The sequence below is a fragment of the Oryza brachyantha genome, chromosome 6, assembly GCF_000231095.2.
Source record: "Oryza brachyantha chromosome 6, ObraRS2, whole genome shotgun sequence".
Classification (NCBI taxonomy): Eukaryota; Viridiplantae; Streptophyta; class Magnoliopsida; order Poales; family Poaceae; genus Oryza; species Oryza brachyantha.
This window is the reverse complement of record NC_023168.2, coordinates 20,516,956-20,533,742: the sequence shown is the minus strand read 5'-3', so window position 1 is coordinate 20,533,742 and position 16,787 is coordinate 20,516,956. Positions and strand designations below refer to the sequence as shown.

The window sequence follows — 16,787 nt, the reverse complement described above, 5'->3', positions numbered from 1 at the left end:
CAAATCAGGGAGAAAGAGAGGTGCTTAAATGCAAAGATGAAAGCTTTTTCCTCTGCGAATCACGCATTAGTTTCATCTATTTCCCACTGTTTTATAGGAAGCCTGAAGCTGCGAAAGCGCAAGTCCAACTCCTCCCTCTATTCGCGCAAAAACACCGAACCCACCCCCGCTCCTCTCCACCAAAAAAAGTTCCAATTTTTTTTCTTCTATCGGGGCGGCCTCGTCTCTCCCCTCGCCGGCGCCGATGAGCCCAAGGAAGGGGCAGCAGGCCGAGGCGGAGCAGCAGAGGAGCTGGAGGGAGGAGGCGGTGTCGGCCGCCTCGCTGAGGCAGGTGGACCTTGAGAGGGGCACCAACGGGTGGGCCTCGCCGGCGGGGGATTTGTTCCACCTGCGCGCGAGGGGGTACTTCTCCGGCGGGGGCGGCGGGAGGAGGGGGAAGGCGCCCTCGGCCGCCGAGTGGCTGCTCCGCCCCGCTGGCGTCGACTGGCTGAGGAGCCACTCGCGGCTCGACCACGTCCTCGCCCGCGAGGATAACCCCGTCGCCGCCGCCTTCCGCCGCGCGCGCCTCCGGAAGGATCCCGCCGCGCACTTCCTCCTCGCCGTCAACCTCCAGGTGGTTTCTCTTCCTCCTCTCCCGATCGCATCGCATCGCATCGTAGGGCGTCGGACCTCGCCGATCGAATCGTCCTGACTGTCCCCCTTGTTGGGTGTTTGTGCAGGTCCCCGGCCGGCCGGACGCGTACAGCGCGGTGTTCTACTTCGCGGCGGAGGCGCCCATCCCGCCGGACTCGCTGCTCGGCCGCTTCGTCCACGGCGACGACGCGTACCGCAACTCGCGCTTCAAGATCGTGAACCGCATCGTCAAGGGGCCGTGGCTCGTCCGCGCCACCGTCGGCAACTACGCCGCCTGCCTCCTCGGCCGCGCGCTCACCTGCCGCTACCACAAGGGGGACGACTACCTCGAGATCGACGTCGACATCGGCAGCTCCGCGATCGCCAGCGCCATCTTGCATCTGGCGCTCGGCGCGGTCACGTCCGTGACCATCGACATGGGGTTCCTCGTCGAGTCCCAGTCCGAGGAGGAGCTCCCCGAGAGGCTCTTCGGCGCCGTGCGCATCGCGCAGATGGAGATGGGCGCGGCTAAGTATGTCGAAACGGCGCCTGAAGAGGCGGCCTCTGAGGCGGCCGCCGGCGGCAGGGCTGGTGCCGGCTTCAGGGTTGGCTCAGCGAAGGTGGCGCATGACAGCCGCCATCAAGAACGCGCCGGCGGCAAGGTCGGGAGATCCATGAGCTGCCAGGAACGCGAGAGCGGAGGTTAGGGCTCAATTCTTTCAGCCATATACTTTTCACAGCAGTGCTAAATACTGTATCGCAATGCGGCGATTTAATCACTGTTACTACTAATTAGCAACAAGCATGAACATGTTGCTACAAACTTGCAGTACCATAAAAGATGCAGGCTTTCAGCTCTAGTAGCACATGCTACCTTTGAACAACCAGCTCTTGATTATCTGGGTTACAAATGCTACCAAAGTGATTTCTTTGCGCGGAGTCGTTTGTTTTAAAGTGAAATTGAGTCTCACAAGAGGATGACAGTGATGTTGAGTGCTGTTTCAAGTCTCAACGCATTTTCGTCCCCTTGAGAGTAATGTTTGATGTGCTGACTGGGGTGGGATATTTCTGTAGGATCGAACAAGATCAAACAAACCTACCAGAGGGGGGGTGAATGGTAGGGAAAAACAAAACCCAAAAATCTTTCGCGGAATAAAGGATTACCTCTGTCGAAGAAATTGACGAAGACTTGCTACCTTGATCACGTCGCTCCTGTGTCGCCGCTACCTTGATCGCGCCGCTCATGTGCCGCCGAGCAGATCATCGAATCGCGCCACTCCTATGACGTCGATCGGATCGTCGGAATCCAAAAAATCACCAATAGATGAAAGCCGAAAACGTAGATTGAATGATCTTGACTTTATTGCATCAACTGGTATTTACAAAGTGCACCAACAGCACTCCTATCAAAATCGTCGATCTAGAATCAACAACTAAGTCTCACAAAAAGCACACCGGGGGCATACCCCTCGGTCTCTATTTATATCGAAAAGTCTATCACCAAATAGGAGTAGGACTCCTTATACTAATATGGCTCATCTCTTAGTTTTCCTAATTAAATCCAACATGCCAAAATCAGGCGTGCTACAGTAGTCCGACTGCTAAAGTACCCGCCGCGCTACAGTAATCCGGGTCCGCTACAGTAATCCGATCCGGTTGCTACAGTGCCGCGTGCTACAGTAACGACGCTGCTACAGTGTCCGAACCTGTAGCAAATTTCTTTCCTTTTCTCATCCAGTTTTGATCCGATTTACTTCCCGATTTTTCCGGCGCTTACACACACAACATGTGAAGCCCGTTACGATTCCATCCCACACGGTGTTGCTCCACCATGGCCAACTCGTATTCAATATCATCATCTGGCATCCTCGATCGTTTGGACCTCAGCCCCTCCCTGAGCCTAGTCACGATCCCACCGCCATTGATCGATATTGACCTCAAGTCACCTGCACAACTAGAGACAAACCAACCGTTTCCGAGCACAGATATCGCAACCTGACTCACATTAGTTACACACACTCGCACCAACACCTTAATTGTTTCCAAACCAAATTCAATTTATAAACCAAATCGCAAGCCAATTGTTTATCAGAAAATATTAATCATGCTTATGATCTTACAATTTCTCTTGTCTTAGTGTTAGGTTTTCTAATCTTGTTCAATTATTTGATAGATAAACTGATCTGATGTGTGTTAGTCCAAAAAACAATTAATCTGATGTTGGAACGACAGGGACCATTGCTGGCTGCGCTGTCATTGCCTCTGTGGAGTCTGCTCTAGGGATCTGATGCTGTTGGTTAGTAGTAATTAGTACAGCCTCTGACAAAAACGAGAGGCTTTTTTGCTTGACCCTTTTTTCTATTGAGGTCCAAGATTGCGATATCTGATGACAGTATTAATCAATGTCAATGTTAATCTCGTGTATCTTGGTATACGTGTATGCTGTGGTTGTTAATTTGGCATGCGTACGGCCCCATCTTTCTTCTATACTGCCATGGTTGGCCATTGCTCGTAACTGCAAATGCCTCATACAGAACAACAGCTAGTTGCCGTTTATCCCGTGTCATCTAGAGTGGAAGTTTAGAACATAGCAGAACATGCTCTACTGTTAATTCGTAACTGAATGTGGGGGTGGAGTGTCTTTGCTAGGCTGAGCTAATGGAAAGGACAAAGTGATTGAACAGTAAAAAATAGTTAGATCATTTCCCCACAATGGCAGTTTTGGCCAGACTGAAAAGTTAGTAATTCAGGTGAGATGCACTTGTAACATGCTTAACTGTCTGCAGTCTGCCACTGTAACTTCTGCTATCTCTACCTGTTTATCGTGACCTAGTTGCCTTGCCACAGGTGTACTCAATTGTGGTCCAGATTGGCCATGATCTGTAGCTTAGGGAAAGTATATTGTTTTCATTGTCATGGACTGAAGGTTGGTGGTGTGTTTAAATCCTTTGTTCGGCAAGATTGCCTTCATTGTTCCTTTACTTACATAGTTAGTTGTTTAGTTGCTTTGGGGGGAACACAGGCATGTGTGCTCGACACAAGTATTTACTACACATATGATAATTATGTCATTTAGGTGTGTTGCCGATCAAACTTCCTTTCTAGCTTGATGCACTCATGCTTGTAGAAGTTGTTCAAGTGACATTGAGGGCATCATATTGGTGATCTGTCAAGCAATGTACCTGCGTCCTGTGGTCTAATTGCAACCCTTGCTGTGGTCCATTTCCTTTGTTAATTAGATGAACTATCGTAATCAGTTCTCCATTGTTGGCTGAAGATCTATTCTTTTAGACAACAGAACATGGAGTTCTTATAGTACACCCTCTTTTAAAAATATTCTTATAGTACATTCAGTTGTGGGGGGATCTTCTGAGTTTTTACTTGCATGTAAAACCTAAATATTTCTCTCTGTTATGCAAGTATAAGAATGGTCAGAATCTCTCTATATACAACCAATCCTTCAGAAAACTTCAATCTAGACGAAATTGTGTACTTGTGCATATTCAAAAGGAGGGAAATCTGGAGTATGAAATTTTTAGCTTTTAATTAGGTTAATACTGCTGCCCATTAGTCTTGGTTAGACTTAATCCATTGAATGAATAAAATTCACTCTGAACAATGTAGCTGAGATTATGGATCATAACTCATTACATAGTAAGTTTATTCATTGTTTCACATTACATATTGAAAATGTTGGAGGAAACAAATAACATCTGCAATTATACTTTTCAGGAAGATAGATGCGATGGAGACAGAGGGGATTGAGATCGACCTAGCTGGAGGAGAAAGGCCGGCAGCACATAAAACCGGAAGCATGGCGCCGGGAATTACTCCCGTGATCAGAATGTGCCAAGTTACTAATTAAGCTGTGATCAGAACTGAAACCTGATCGATGAGAATAGTATATTACCCGTAATTATTGATGCCAATCTTCTCTTCACTCCCAGCTGCATCCCCACTTTTCTCCTAATTTCGCTCACTGTTTATTTGCCCTAATATTTTCTGCCATCGTGTCTAATCAGGCGAAATCCGTTCAACAGAATGCTGCCAGTTTCTGACTTTCTGTGTTGGCACTAGATCGAATTTCTAGTCTGAACGTCAGAACCAACTGATTAAACTGCATCTCTGTGTTTTTGGTACTACGAAACTGAACAAACGAGTCAGAAAACCATCGCACGGCAACCTGTTCTTCCGTCCACAATGCAGGAAAAAGGCATACGGCCGCTATTGCGAATTTGCAATGCCTGTATGGCTGTATCTTTCTCTGCTGCTTTTTTCTTTCTTTTTCTCAAACTTCAAAGTGGGCAGACTCGTGTTTGACTTTTTGAGAGAAAAAAAACAAAACGACATATTTATAAATAGAAAATAATTTATAAATAATTTTTATATACATGTTCTTTGAAATTTACAAACTATAATGGGATAACTTTAAAATCAACTTAAAACTAAGTTTGAAATTTTAAATTTTCCCTTATATGTGTAGGCACAAGCGAGATGATCAAGGTGATCGTTTGTGTTTTTCATTAAAAAAGTCAAATGATATATTTACAAGCGAAAAATAATTATAAATAAACTTTTATATCGGTATCCCCAGTATTGTAAAATAAACTTCAGTGAAAAACTCAAAATCAACTCAAAATTTAAGTTTAAAAATTTAAATTTTAGCATATAAGTATAAGCAAAAGTGAAAAGATAGGTGAGACTAGTTTAGGCCCCGTTTACTTCCTAATTTTTTTTCCAAAAATATTACATCAAATCTTTAGACATCCAAATTAAACATCAATGAAAAAAACTAATTACACAGTTAGGGGAAAAATCATGAGACGAGCATTTTAAGCCTAATTAGTGCATGATTAACCACAAGTGCTACAGTAACCAACATGTGCTAATGATGGATTAATTAGGCTTAAAATATTCGTCTTATAGTTTCCGGGCAAGCCATGAAATTCGTTATCTCATTCGTGTAAAATACTTCTTCCGACGTCCAATCGAAGCGTATGGTGTGTAACCTAAAAATTTTTGATTTTTTTGACTGACCGGACCTTTGCAAGTTTTGGGCATGAAACCTGACGAGGCAAGCAAGGCATATCCTGACTTTGCAGCAAAGATGAAAGATGCAGGCACGTCGTCTTGTCACTAAAAGTTACTCCTCCTAGATTGCAGAGGAGTAGAGGACAGTGGCAGAGATCCGGCATGGGAGTGTGTTCGTCTCGTCTGCACGTCACGTTCTTCAATCTTTAATTTTTTTTTCAATTTGATTAAAGATGAAAAATCAGAGTTTCAGACAGAGGACAGCAAGATTCAGGGTTAAAAAAAATTAAAATGATATATTTGAAAAACGAAAATAATTTATGAATAAAAATTTTATATATGTATTTTTAGCGACTAAAAGTTAAGATTAGAAAAAGAAACATCGATAAAAAAATCTCAAATCAACTTAAAAATTTTTGATTAAAAATTTAAATTTTAGCTTATAAGTATAAAACAAAAATAAAAAGATGAGCGTGAAAATTGTGATAAAAAAGCAAATGTAAAGCACTGAAACGATGACACACGGCGCACTGCTTCGCGATTTGGTGAGTGCATTCCATTTTTTTAACACGGTACAACACAAGCACTCACCCCTAAGAACGCACACACGTAAACCCTACCCATATGCAATCCATATTTTTTTTTAGAACTTTATGTTTGAAGTCTTGGCCTACGAGTTCATATGCAATCCATATTTTTTTTAAAGTTGAGTGCATTCCATTTGCCTGCGAGTTCATATGCAATCCATATTTTTTTTAAGAACTTTAGGTTTGAAGTCTTGGCCAGCACTAACCTGCTGTGTCACAAGGTTATGCCGGATTATTACACCAGTTATACATGCTTAATTAGGGTGTATCTGGTTGGAGAAATATAAAGATGACTGGTCCAACTTTTATGCGTTTGAATGGTGTGAAAGGATGAAATAGGGGCGGCTAGGAGAGTATATTTTCACGAGCATGCTGGATAAGCTCCTTCAGAAAAACTGGCCTGGTGGTGCTATCCACTTTTGCTAATCTTATTCATAAACAATTAACTGGGGATTATCAATAACTTTAGTACTCTCACTTCTTCTTATTTGACGCTGTCAACTTTTAAGTCTATATTTGACCATTCGTTTTGTTAAAAATATATCATTGTCAATTATTTTGTTATTATTGGAGTTACTAGCATATTGTGTTGCGACCAAATTTTATTAAAAAAATATTATTAGCATGTTATTAAAGTAGAGTTAATAAAAATGATTTGATATATATGTCTCGGTTAATTTTTCTTTCAAAATATAGAAGGGGGTTGGTGGTGGAATAAGCGACAAATTCGGGACCACTGCTCTTCTTGATAAGAGTATAGATTACTGGTCAAATATAGATAGAACGATGTCCAATATAAAAGAACTAGAAGGAGTAGTATTTAAATTGTCAAAATTAATGTTGGGTAGTATATTTTGTTGTTAATTTAGCCTAGATTGAGATAAGATTAATATTTAATTACTTTTATTGCATGTATTCTTCTCAATCCAACCAAACTAGAAACTGAATCACCTCACAGTCTATCTAAAATCATCGTCTTATGCACTGTACATATGAAATGGGTACATAGCTTGGTGACTTAAGATGGAAATCAAACACAGGTACGCAGTGAAGGCCGTAAGTTGCAGTCTTGCAGAGGTGCATGTTTCATAAAGCCCTGACTGTCACCGTGCATTATATACACCTGTGGGCTGTGGATCTAGATCTGCTATATGTGCAAAAGCACTGATCATATCGTGTCCAAGGAAAATGAACGCCCACATGTCGGCAATATATACGATGCATCCATGGACCAGTTTGATGCTGTGCACAAAACGGTTCTGTGCAGTGCAGTTGCTAGCTGGAGCTTCCATACGTCGCTTCGCTGAAATTAAGCAAAATGAATTTCTAATGATTAGAATATAATTTATTAGTAAATTATTTTATATATGTATTCTTATTGATGTAAAAATAAAACCTGCAAAAAAAGTACGATGGAAAAAAATCAAGAACCAAATTTGCATTTAAGAGTTTTTTAATAAAAGAAAGGCGACTAGCCTAGTTTTTATTAAGCGACGAATTTAAGTTTTAAATTTTAAATTTTAGCTTGTGAGCACAAGTGAATAGATGGAGGCTAAGTATCGAGATGCTAGGGTCTTGTGTTTTTGTTAGATTTTTAGGTTTTGTTGATTATCTTATTTTGTGATAGTTATTTGTGGGTATATGATTGAATTAACTAACACAAAGTTAAAATTTTGTTTTACAAAGATTATGTGAGAACTTATATATGGATAAATTTTTCACTTTTGCACAAAGCATACTGTTTTAGAAACTTGAAAAACGTTCCCGCACACAATAATCCGTAATCCCCCTTGAAAAAAGAATATAGTCTAGAATATGATCTATGTCATATCGTTTTTGTCAGGCAATATTATAGGATTAGGATCTTATTGGATTTTAGAAACTAAAGTATATAATATGAACGGAGAATGACTTACCTACATTATTTCCAACCCACATTACTTAAAATAATAATATGTGAATCGGGATATTTACTTGGTTGGATTGTGTGGGAACGGATAGTCAAATACTATTAGGATACCACCAAGGGGCGGAGCCATGCGTGGGCAGCTTAGGCTTGAGCCTCAAACTTGCCTGAAAAATACATTAAAATGATACTAAATTTTAGTTAAAATCTGTCAAAAATATTTATAATATATCGTTGTGCTTTAGAATCGATATTGTTTAGTTTGGTAGAAAGTTTACGGATCGGGCCACTGACAACCTTGCCACGAGGCCCACGAAACGATGAGGCATCAACTGGGCCGTGTCATCATGCGATCTGGGCCTCCCACCGTACTAGCTATTGGGCTGGTAATGGGCCGGCCTCCCATCGTTCAGCTTCCTCAGCTTCGACGCAACATGGGCCTCCTCGCCGTGGTGATTCCTCTTCTGCGCGCGGCCCTTCTTGGCCTTCGCCGCCGCCGCGGCCGCCGCGTCGGCGTCCGCCATGCCGAGCAGTATCCGCGCCTGCTCGATCAGCGCGGCGAGCCCCGCGTACTGCCGCTTCATCCGCTCCACGAGCGCCTCCCCCTGCGCCTCCACCGCGTCCACCATCTCGCGCACCTGCCTCCGGCTCAGCCCGGCGAGGTAAGCCGTGGCGGCGGCGCTGGGCGGCGGCGCCCCGGACACGAGCGACGCGGCGTGGGTGGCGTCCTCGACGCCCACCGGCTGGTCCGCCTCGCCGCCGCCACGGCGCACGGCGGATGCTCCTCCTCCTCCTCCTCCGCCTCCTCCCTCTCCCTGCTGCTGCAGCTCGGCGATGCCGACGCGGAGCGCGCGGCCGCGGAGGGCGTGGCCGTCGAGGTTGCGGCAGGCGCTACGGGCGGTCTCGTCGTCGAGGTACTCGACGAAGGCGAAGCCCCTCGGCTTGCCGGTGTCCCTGTCGACGGCCAGCCGGAGCGACGCCACGGGGCCGATCTCCTCGCACGCGTCCCGGAGCTCCGCCTCCGTCGCCTGGTACGGGATGTTGCCGACGAACACCACGCTGCTGCACCGGCACGTCACGGCGGCCATGGCGGCAATCGAACTGCTTGCCACCGGCGATCTAATTTGGATCTCAGATTCTCAACAAGTTTTGATCTTGGAAACGTCTTGATTTTCATACGGAGCGGCCGGCGCCGGCGTGGTCTCGGAGTTCGAAGTCGGTGGAGCCGTGGAGACGTGTTGGAATTTGACTAGCAACCGACGTAAGAAGAGAATGACTCGTGAATTTTCATCACGTTTTCAGACGTTTGGGCCAAGATGGTGTCCAAGCCTGATAGCATTTGTTACAGGGCCAGATGCAATGGGCCAATAGTTTAGGTACGTGACAAGCAGCCACATCACTTGAGTTTAGCTTACCTAAATTGTCTTACAATATTGTTAGTACTCCCTCCGTATTTATATTTATATGTATGACACCGTTGACTTTTAAAATTACGTTTGACTATTCATCTTATTTAAAATTTATATCCAAATATGCAAAATTATAATACATAATTAAAGTTTGTATAATAATAAGTCATATTATAACAAAATAATTAATAATTATATAACTTTTTTGAAAAAGACGAATGGTCAAACGTAGAACTAAAAGTCAACGGTGTCATATAAAAAGATATGGAGGGAGTATCTTCTACCAGAACATCTTGAATATGTTTCTACTTTTGGATCATGATATGATTTTTGACATAATTTTGATTAGTAATATTTATAAACATATTTTTCATTAAATAAAAGCAATAAACTATATGCTTAATGATAAATCTAATGGCAATATTTTTATGTGATCGTTTTTTTGTTTAATTAAAGTTTGGGTTTGAAATGTTTGGCTTAACACTATTCTTAAAAATAGTTTTATTTTATGGCTTTTGCAAATTTTTCATAGGTTTTTCTATATTGGGAGGATGTTTCTATTTTTATTTAATGGCTTCTACAAATTTTCGTAGGTTTTCCTATACTGTAAGGATGTTGCTATAATAATAGTTTTAGTGGGATTTTTATAATTTTTGTAGCGGTAGTTTCATTTAGACGGAGAGAGAGAGCATATGAATATGATATTAAAAAGAAGAGATAATACCATGGGTAGTACTTGCTGCTTTTGTCTGTAGTATATTTGAGAAATTATGGACATCTAAATTATCTAAATTTCTAGAGTTCTCTCAGCAGCTTGGATTCTCATGTTCATACCCACTTTTTTTCGGATGCTTATAAAAAAAATAAGTTTTAATCTTAAATTTAGAGTTGATTTTAGGTATTTTTACCGAAATTTATTTTTTGCATTAACTTTTAAATTACTAAGAATACATAAACAAATTTTTTATTCACAAATTATTTTTATTTATAAATATATCGATCGACGTGAAAACCCCCAATACCGGTTTTGGAGGTACTGCATTAACGAAGACAGCGCCTGACCCTCTTTCAAAGTACCCACCATACTATACTTTGTAATATACTTTGTAATGATACATCAAATCAAATGTTTTATAGATTCTTTGATCACGGTAAACTTATAATCTAAAATTGAAATAAGATATTAATAACAATAAAAAGATTATTTTTTAACATTGATGAAATAAGATACTAATAACATATAAAAAAATAACATATAGAAAGACTATTTTTTAACACTAAAGAATATAAAGTAATTGATAAAGAAAAGATAGGTGAGGAGGTGACAGATTAACTGCCACCACGGTTGCATAGATACTTGTATTTATAAGCTAAAATAAAACTTTAAACTAAAATAAAAAAACTACGTTCAAGGCTTTTTCATTGTAGCTTATCTTTTTCAGATTTTTTATATATTTGCTAAATACATTTATATAATAATTTTACTAATAAATTGTTTTCTAATTATTAACAAATTATTCGTTTATTCTTGCAGCAATGATGCTAGTGGTAGCACGACATTGCTCGTTTCACGCCACCGCCCAAACCGTCGTCGCCGGCGCCGACGTGTCGTCCCCTGCGAGGCCCCGCCGTGTGCTCAGCTGTCCCGCCCCCTACACGGCCTCGCGCCACGTGCCGGGCTCCCATTTCCCCGTTCCACCAGAGGAGGAGGAGGAGGCGGAGAACAAGACCAACACCGCCGTGGCGGCCATGGCCGGGCGCCACGTGCCACCACGGCGAGGACACCGCCCGTCCGCTCCTCCATTATAGGGGCACGAGCTCCGCATTCCCCGGCTCGCCTGATCGGCTTCTGCTTTCTCCTCCTCCTCCGTGGTTTACGTGGATGCATGAGGTGCTCCTCCTCGGGCCATTGGTCCTCGCCTTGCTGTCGCTCTTCCCGTGCTGCTCCTGTCTGTCGCAGGGCGGGGAGGAGGACGACGACGGCGAGAAGGGGGAGGAGGTGGAGGTGCCGCTGATGGGGTCCGCCGGAGAGGCCCGCTCGCCGGTCAGCGGCGGCGGTTTCAGGTAATCCGCTTCGTTAATCCCAGCAAAAGCAATGCTTCATCTATGTTGTTACTTTCTTTCCCTTCGTTTTTGCCTCAATCCATGTTAAAAGATTGGATCTTGGGACGATTAGCATTTACTGTACTGTTCATCGGATGGATGGAATCCCGTTTTGGATTTGACGTTGCCGTTCTTGCTGTTTGTTGCAATGGCAGTGCTAATGGTAAATTCAGCTATGGGTATGCAAGCTCTCCTGGGAAAAGATCTTCCATGGAGGACTTCCATGACACCAGAATCGATGGCGTTGATGGAGAGACTGTCGGACTGTTTGGTGTTTTTGATGGTAATCTGTTGCTTAGCTCCAAATAAATTTCATGATGCAATTAGAGTTTTGATCTCGGCAACCACTTATAATTACCGATCAGTTGATAAATGATTTGTTTTCTTCAGGTCATGGTGGAGCTCGGGCAGCAGAATTTGTTAAGCAGAATCTTTTCACCAATTTAATCAAGCACCCAAAGTTCTTCACCGATACCAAATCTGCAATTGGTATCATAATATAATCTCTCACGAAATCAGCTATTTATTATTGTCTGAAACGAACTGCTTCACCCATCATAAGTTCATAACGTTTGCACCTTTGGATTCTTAAATCCTCTGATCTTTCTCCTGCAGCTGAAACTTACACTAGCACAGACTCTGAACTTCTGAAAGCTGAAACCAGCAACCATCGAGATGCAGGGTCGACTGCCTCCACAGCTATTCTCGTAGGCGATCGTCTGCTCGTTGCAAATGTTGGTGATTCTAGGGCAGTCATCTGTAGAGGAGGAGATGGTAAGTGCGAACATTTCAGGTCATATTTTCCAAGCGATGTCTTCTCCCATGGTCTATCATCAGAGCCTGTTGGGTTAACTGAGCAACTCTAAATTATTCTAGTTTGCTTATGAAATGACTGTGACCGCAGTTTTCTGACGCAAATTTAGATCCATATTGACCCTGCATTGTTCGTCTTGATGGTGCAGCTATAGCTGTGTCAAGAGACCACAAGCCTGATCAGACAGATGAGAGGCAGAGGATAGAGGATGCTGGAGGTTTTGTGATGTGGGCTGGTACTTCATCTCTTGATCTCTTCATCCAGATGATGCTATATTTACCCTTTCTTTTGGGCGTTGGACTTCAACTCTTTAAATTCTGTTGGCGAAAATTTTGTAGGAACATGGCGCGTGGGTGGTGTTCTTGCTGTCTCTCGAGCATTTGGTGACAAACTCCTGAAGCAATATGTGGTTGCTGATCCAGAGATCAAGGTCTGCAAGTTTCTTCTTACCCCAGATTCATCATTCATGCTGCTCATAAACGAAGTGCCTATATGCAACGAAACATATCATATGGCCGTGTTATGTTATCTACTGTTTGCAAATCTAAAATTTGTCAGATGAAATTTGACATTTATCTGCTGAATGATTCTACAGGAGGAGGTGGTCGACAGCTCTCTCGAGTTCCTCATCCTTGCTAGTGATGGCCTCTGGGACGTAGTGACTAACGAGGTACAAAACTAACTACCAACTTTCTCAAAAATCCCCTCTCTGAAATGCAAGTTTCTGAAGCCAGTAGCACATATCACTTGTTCCCAGGAAGCTGTGGCCATGGTGAAACCGATACCGGATTCAGAGCAGGCTGCAAAGAAGCTCCTCCATGAGGCCTCCCAGAGGGGAAGCGCAGACAACATCACCTGCCTCGTCGTCCGTTTCTTGGAGCAGGGCAATCAGCCGGGGAGGCCGGTGAACGATCAAGCCTCCAAACATACATAGCTCATCATCTTCCTACTTACATTACGTGTTCATTGCAGATATCTGCAAGGTTCCACCTTTCGGTGTTGCAATCTGCTGTGCCCCAATGTTGTTCAGGGGCAGCTTGGGATCACAGGTTGTTAAGTGTTGTCATCAGTCGTAATGTAGCAGCTTTCTCCTGCATGCTTGCTTGTTCACTTAACTTCGACGTTCAATTGTAGATACGAGTTATGATGTTTTCACGTCTTTCGTTTGCCTACCAAACTGAACAAAAAATATATAGATATTTTCAACAAAACTTCGCTTTAAATCAGAATGACGCCAAAACGAAGGGAGAAAGAGAGATAAAAAGAACACGCACTAAAAGAGATTTTTCAAGCAAAATTTCATCTTTAAATCAAGAAATGAAGTAGGGGAACCTCGAAGAGTAGGTATGATTCCGAGTTGCTCAGGTAACCGCTCAGGAGGAAATAATGTGATTATTTCCCGGACTCATCAAGCAGACCAAGATCTGCTCTCAAAATTGAGATACTCATCACTGCAACAACAAACACCTCAACTGAAGACAAGATTCCACGAGACAACCAAAAAAAAGCACGAAGGAGACAATTCACAAGCTGTAAATCAGCTACGATGAAATCCAGATGAGATTTCCTTCGGCTCAGACTACTTTTAATTTAAGGTCTGCAAGGTGGGTTGGAGAACCCACCGTTCAGACGAGCGAACCATGTTCTTCCTCATCGCCGGCGTCCAAAATCGCCAAAACCCAAAACCAATGGAAAGAAACGAACGAGAACAGCAAACCAGCGACAAGACGAGAAACATAGAACCAATCGTGCTGCAGATCTAGGGTTCGTAAAGGCTAAGGAGACGCAATTGGGTCACTGGGAGGAGCAGCGGCGGCGGTGGCGGCGGCGGCTGGTTGTTGATGGATGGATGCCCTAATACGGCGGCGGTGGTGATTCTTATAGAGCGACCCTTGGGGAAAAGGCCCTAGAGTTGGGTTTTATTACCGTACGTGCCATCGCTAGATGGGCCGGAAGCCCAGCCCATTCTCGCCACCCCTGGCCCACGTCAGGTTTGCTTGCGTTTTTGCAGTGCAGAGTAGGCACCACAGAAACTGAACCGGATGCTACTTTAGCGATGGCTGATCTGACCGTGTTTGATCGATTCTCTAGCTCTAGATTTCTCCGACGATGAGTACGACTCCGTCCAATAATAACTTCAGTGTTTGATTGATGCGTCTTACATTTGATTATTTGTCTTATTTTAAAAATTATAAAAAAACTTTAAAAATTTAGTCATGTGTAAAGTATTGTTTATGTTTTATCATTCAGTAACAATAAAAATATTAATCGTAAAAAAATTTAAATAAGACGAAGAGTCAAACATTGTATCCAATAGCTAAAACATGAACTTATTTTAGGACGGAGAAAATATATACTAACTCCTTCCAAAAAAAATATTTTTTATACGTTCGACGTTTGGCCATACGTCTTACTTGAAAGATCTGTAAAGAAAGCTTAAAAAAATTAGTCGTGTGTAAAGTACTATTCATATTTATCATCTAATAATAAAAAAAATATTAATTAAAAAATCAAATAAGACGAAGAGTCAAATATTATATAAAAATTAAAAAATAAACTTAGTTTAAGACGGAGAGGGTATATCTTTTTACTAGATTGAATTGTTCGTCACATCATGCAACTAATTAAGATCATTGCACCATTAGGTGACCGGCAGTACAAGAAAAATGTTCTGGGCCTTTGAAACTGTGTGCTCTCTCTCTCTCTCTGCGTGCTTTAAGCTAGTCAAACTCAGAATCTATGAAACGCTCGTGTGGGTAAACTGTCTCATCTTTCTGCAAGATCTTTCATGCGATACAGCAATGGCAGTCCAAGATCATTGCCACGGCGATAGTGACAGGGCACCAGCAGGCCGTCGAAAGCGCTCACGTAAGCATCGATCCCCTCCAGCCAGAAGAAACCGTCCATTCCATTCCAGCGAAAGAGCGACCTGTTCGTCGATCGGCCATCGGTTCATCGATCCTTCAGAGTTTCTTTTGGTTTTCTCGATTCATTCTCCATTTGCTGTCGCTGTCAGCTTTGTCGCCATGTCAATCGATCTTTCAGTCTGCTTCTCTGAACTTTGCTAGACGAAGCAACGACGCCGGCAGCGCATGCATATAATTACAGGTTGATGGAAGAATCATTGGTTTGTTCATGGACTTGTTCTTCTTCTTTTCCTCTCTCTCTCTCTGCAGCAGCCTGTCCAGCTCAACCAACACTGATCCAGTCGTACTTGAGGTTTACTTATGACATTGTCATGCAAAGCTCGAACAGTTCAGTGCCACGTGAAGATTTATTATCACTCTCCCATCTCCAGCAACGTGTCTCGATCATCAGATGAAACAAATTGGCCATGCATCGATCAACATTTGATGCGAAATCTGAAGCTTCCAGGAAAAAAAAGTACACACGTGGTGTTGCAATCAGAGGAGGAAATGCACGTCAGTTCCACACTAGATAATTGAAACAAACTGTCTGACTAATCTGAAGCAAATATACTAGCTAGGTAGTAAAAGGGAAGCAGCTCAGGTGAATGCTGTTTCATACATTTGGATGGTTTCCTAGCCTGTCTAGGTGAAGACCTGAAAACCCATAGGAGTTGAATTCAGAAGATAAAACGAATGCAAAATTCAATGCATGCCAGCGGCTTCGATTTGTACCACCGACTATAACCCATCTTTTCTACTGCCCTGTCAGGAGTCAGGACTAATGCTAGTACTTAGGAGTACATCGATTTGTATTTTCGTTAGTGTTTTTGGACCAGAATAATATCTCCAAAGCATATCATTTCCAGCATGTGAACTCAACTGTGAAATACCCGCAAAAAAAATCTGAACTTTGGAAAAAAAAAAGAGAGCAGAAGGGAGAATAATTTGACACAAATGGCTCAATCAGTACAGCAGGGCAGAAGTAGGCTGCTTGTGCTTCCTCTGAAGATGATACTGTTCATGGTTCAACAGTCACAAAGCTAGCAAAAAGACAGAAAGGCAGACATCATCAACTTGAGAGAGCTGAATCAACATAGACCAATGTCCTTGAACGATTCAAGCTAGATTGGCAACATTATTACGAGAGGATGGGTGGATGGATTGACTATTTGACTGAACTAAAGCTCGGCTATCAAGCAGGTTTAAGTACGCAAAATGCCGTCTTTTTGACCGCATAATCCCCTGACAAATGATGGGGAGATCTCTCATCCATCTTCACCGTAACAACGACGGCGTCCAGATCAAAAGCAAGCGATGCTGATTAGTCGTATTCTGTAACTCTGAAGCTTGTGGGTACTGAAAATCTGACATCATCTCGCGGATTTTGTTCCAAGCCGACCAGATTTTCAGAGAATT

The 16,787-nt window shown here is 42.8% G+C and overlaps 3 protein-coding genes and 1 non-coding gene across 6 annotated transcripts; 2 read left to right on the top strand and 2 right to left on the bottom strand.

Moving 5' to 3' along the window:
• On the top strand, positions 1 to 4,555 carry LOC102701277 (protein ENHANCED DISEASE RESISTANCE 2-like). 3 transcript variants are annotated; one of them, XM_040525555.1, is made up of 3 exons: positions 1 to 613; positions 720 to 1,314; positions 2,845 to 4,337. In XM_040525555.1, exons 1-3 carry the CDS (start codon positions 245 to 247, stop codon positions 2,898 to 2,900), a joined length of 1,020 nt encoding a protein of 339 aa, XP_040381489.1. In that variant the 5' UTR covers positions 1 to 244; the 3' UTR covers positions 2,901 to 4,337. The 3 variants fall into 3 exon arrangements, with proteins under 3 accessions (XP_040381489.1, XP_040381490.1, XP_040381491.1); XM_040525556.1 differs by lacking the exon at positions 2,845 to 4,337 and adding an exon at positions 4,345 to 4,555 and having other exon boundaries at positions 13 to 613; XM_040525557.1 differs by lacking the exon at positions 2,845 to 4,337 and having other exon boundaries at positions 15 to 613; positions 720 to 1,496.
• Positions 4,556 to 8,507: 3,952 nt separating this feature from the next.
• LOC102701004 (cleavage stimulating factor 64-like) lies at positions 8,508 to 9,236 on the bottom strand. Its single transcript, XM_040525208.1, has one exon. The coding sequence runs from the start codon at positions 9,222 to 9,224 to the stop codon at positions 8,508 to 8,510; it is 717 nt and encodes a 238-aa protein (XP_040381142.1). The 5' UTR covers positions 9,225 to 9,236.
• A 2,174-nt stretch (positions 9,237 to 11,410) lies between these two features.
• LOC102703128 (probable protein phosphatase 2C 59) lies at positions 11,411 to 13,577 on the top strand. Its single transcript, XM_006656369.3, has 8 exons — positions 11,411 to 11,609; positions 11,804 to 11,931; positions 12,039 to 12,137; positions 12,264 to 12,422; positions 12,611 to 12,697; positions 12,801 to 12,892; positions 13,058 to 13,132; positions 13,220 to 13,577. Exons 1-8 carry the CDS (start codon positions 11,428 to 11,430, stop codon positions 13,394 to 13,396), a joined length of 999 nt encoding a protein of 332 aa, XP_006656432.1. The 5' UTR covers positions 11,411 to 11,427; the 3' UTR covers positions 13,397 to 13,577.
• A 242-nt stretch (positions 13,578 to 13,819) lies between these two features.
• On the bottom strand, positions 13,820 to 13,919 carry LOC121054844. Its single transcript, XR_005812128.1, has one exon. It is a non-coding gene; the product is annotated as a small nucleolar RNA snoR128 (small nucleolar RNA).
• Positions 13,920 to 16,787: the final 2,868 nt, after the last annotated feature.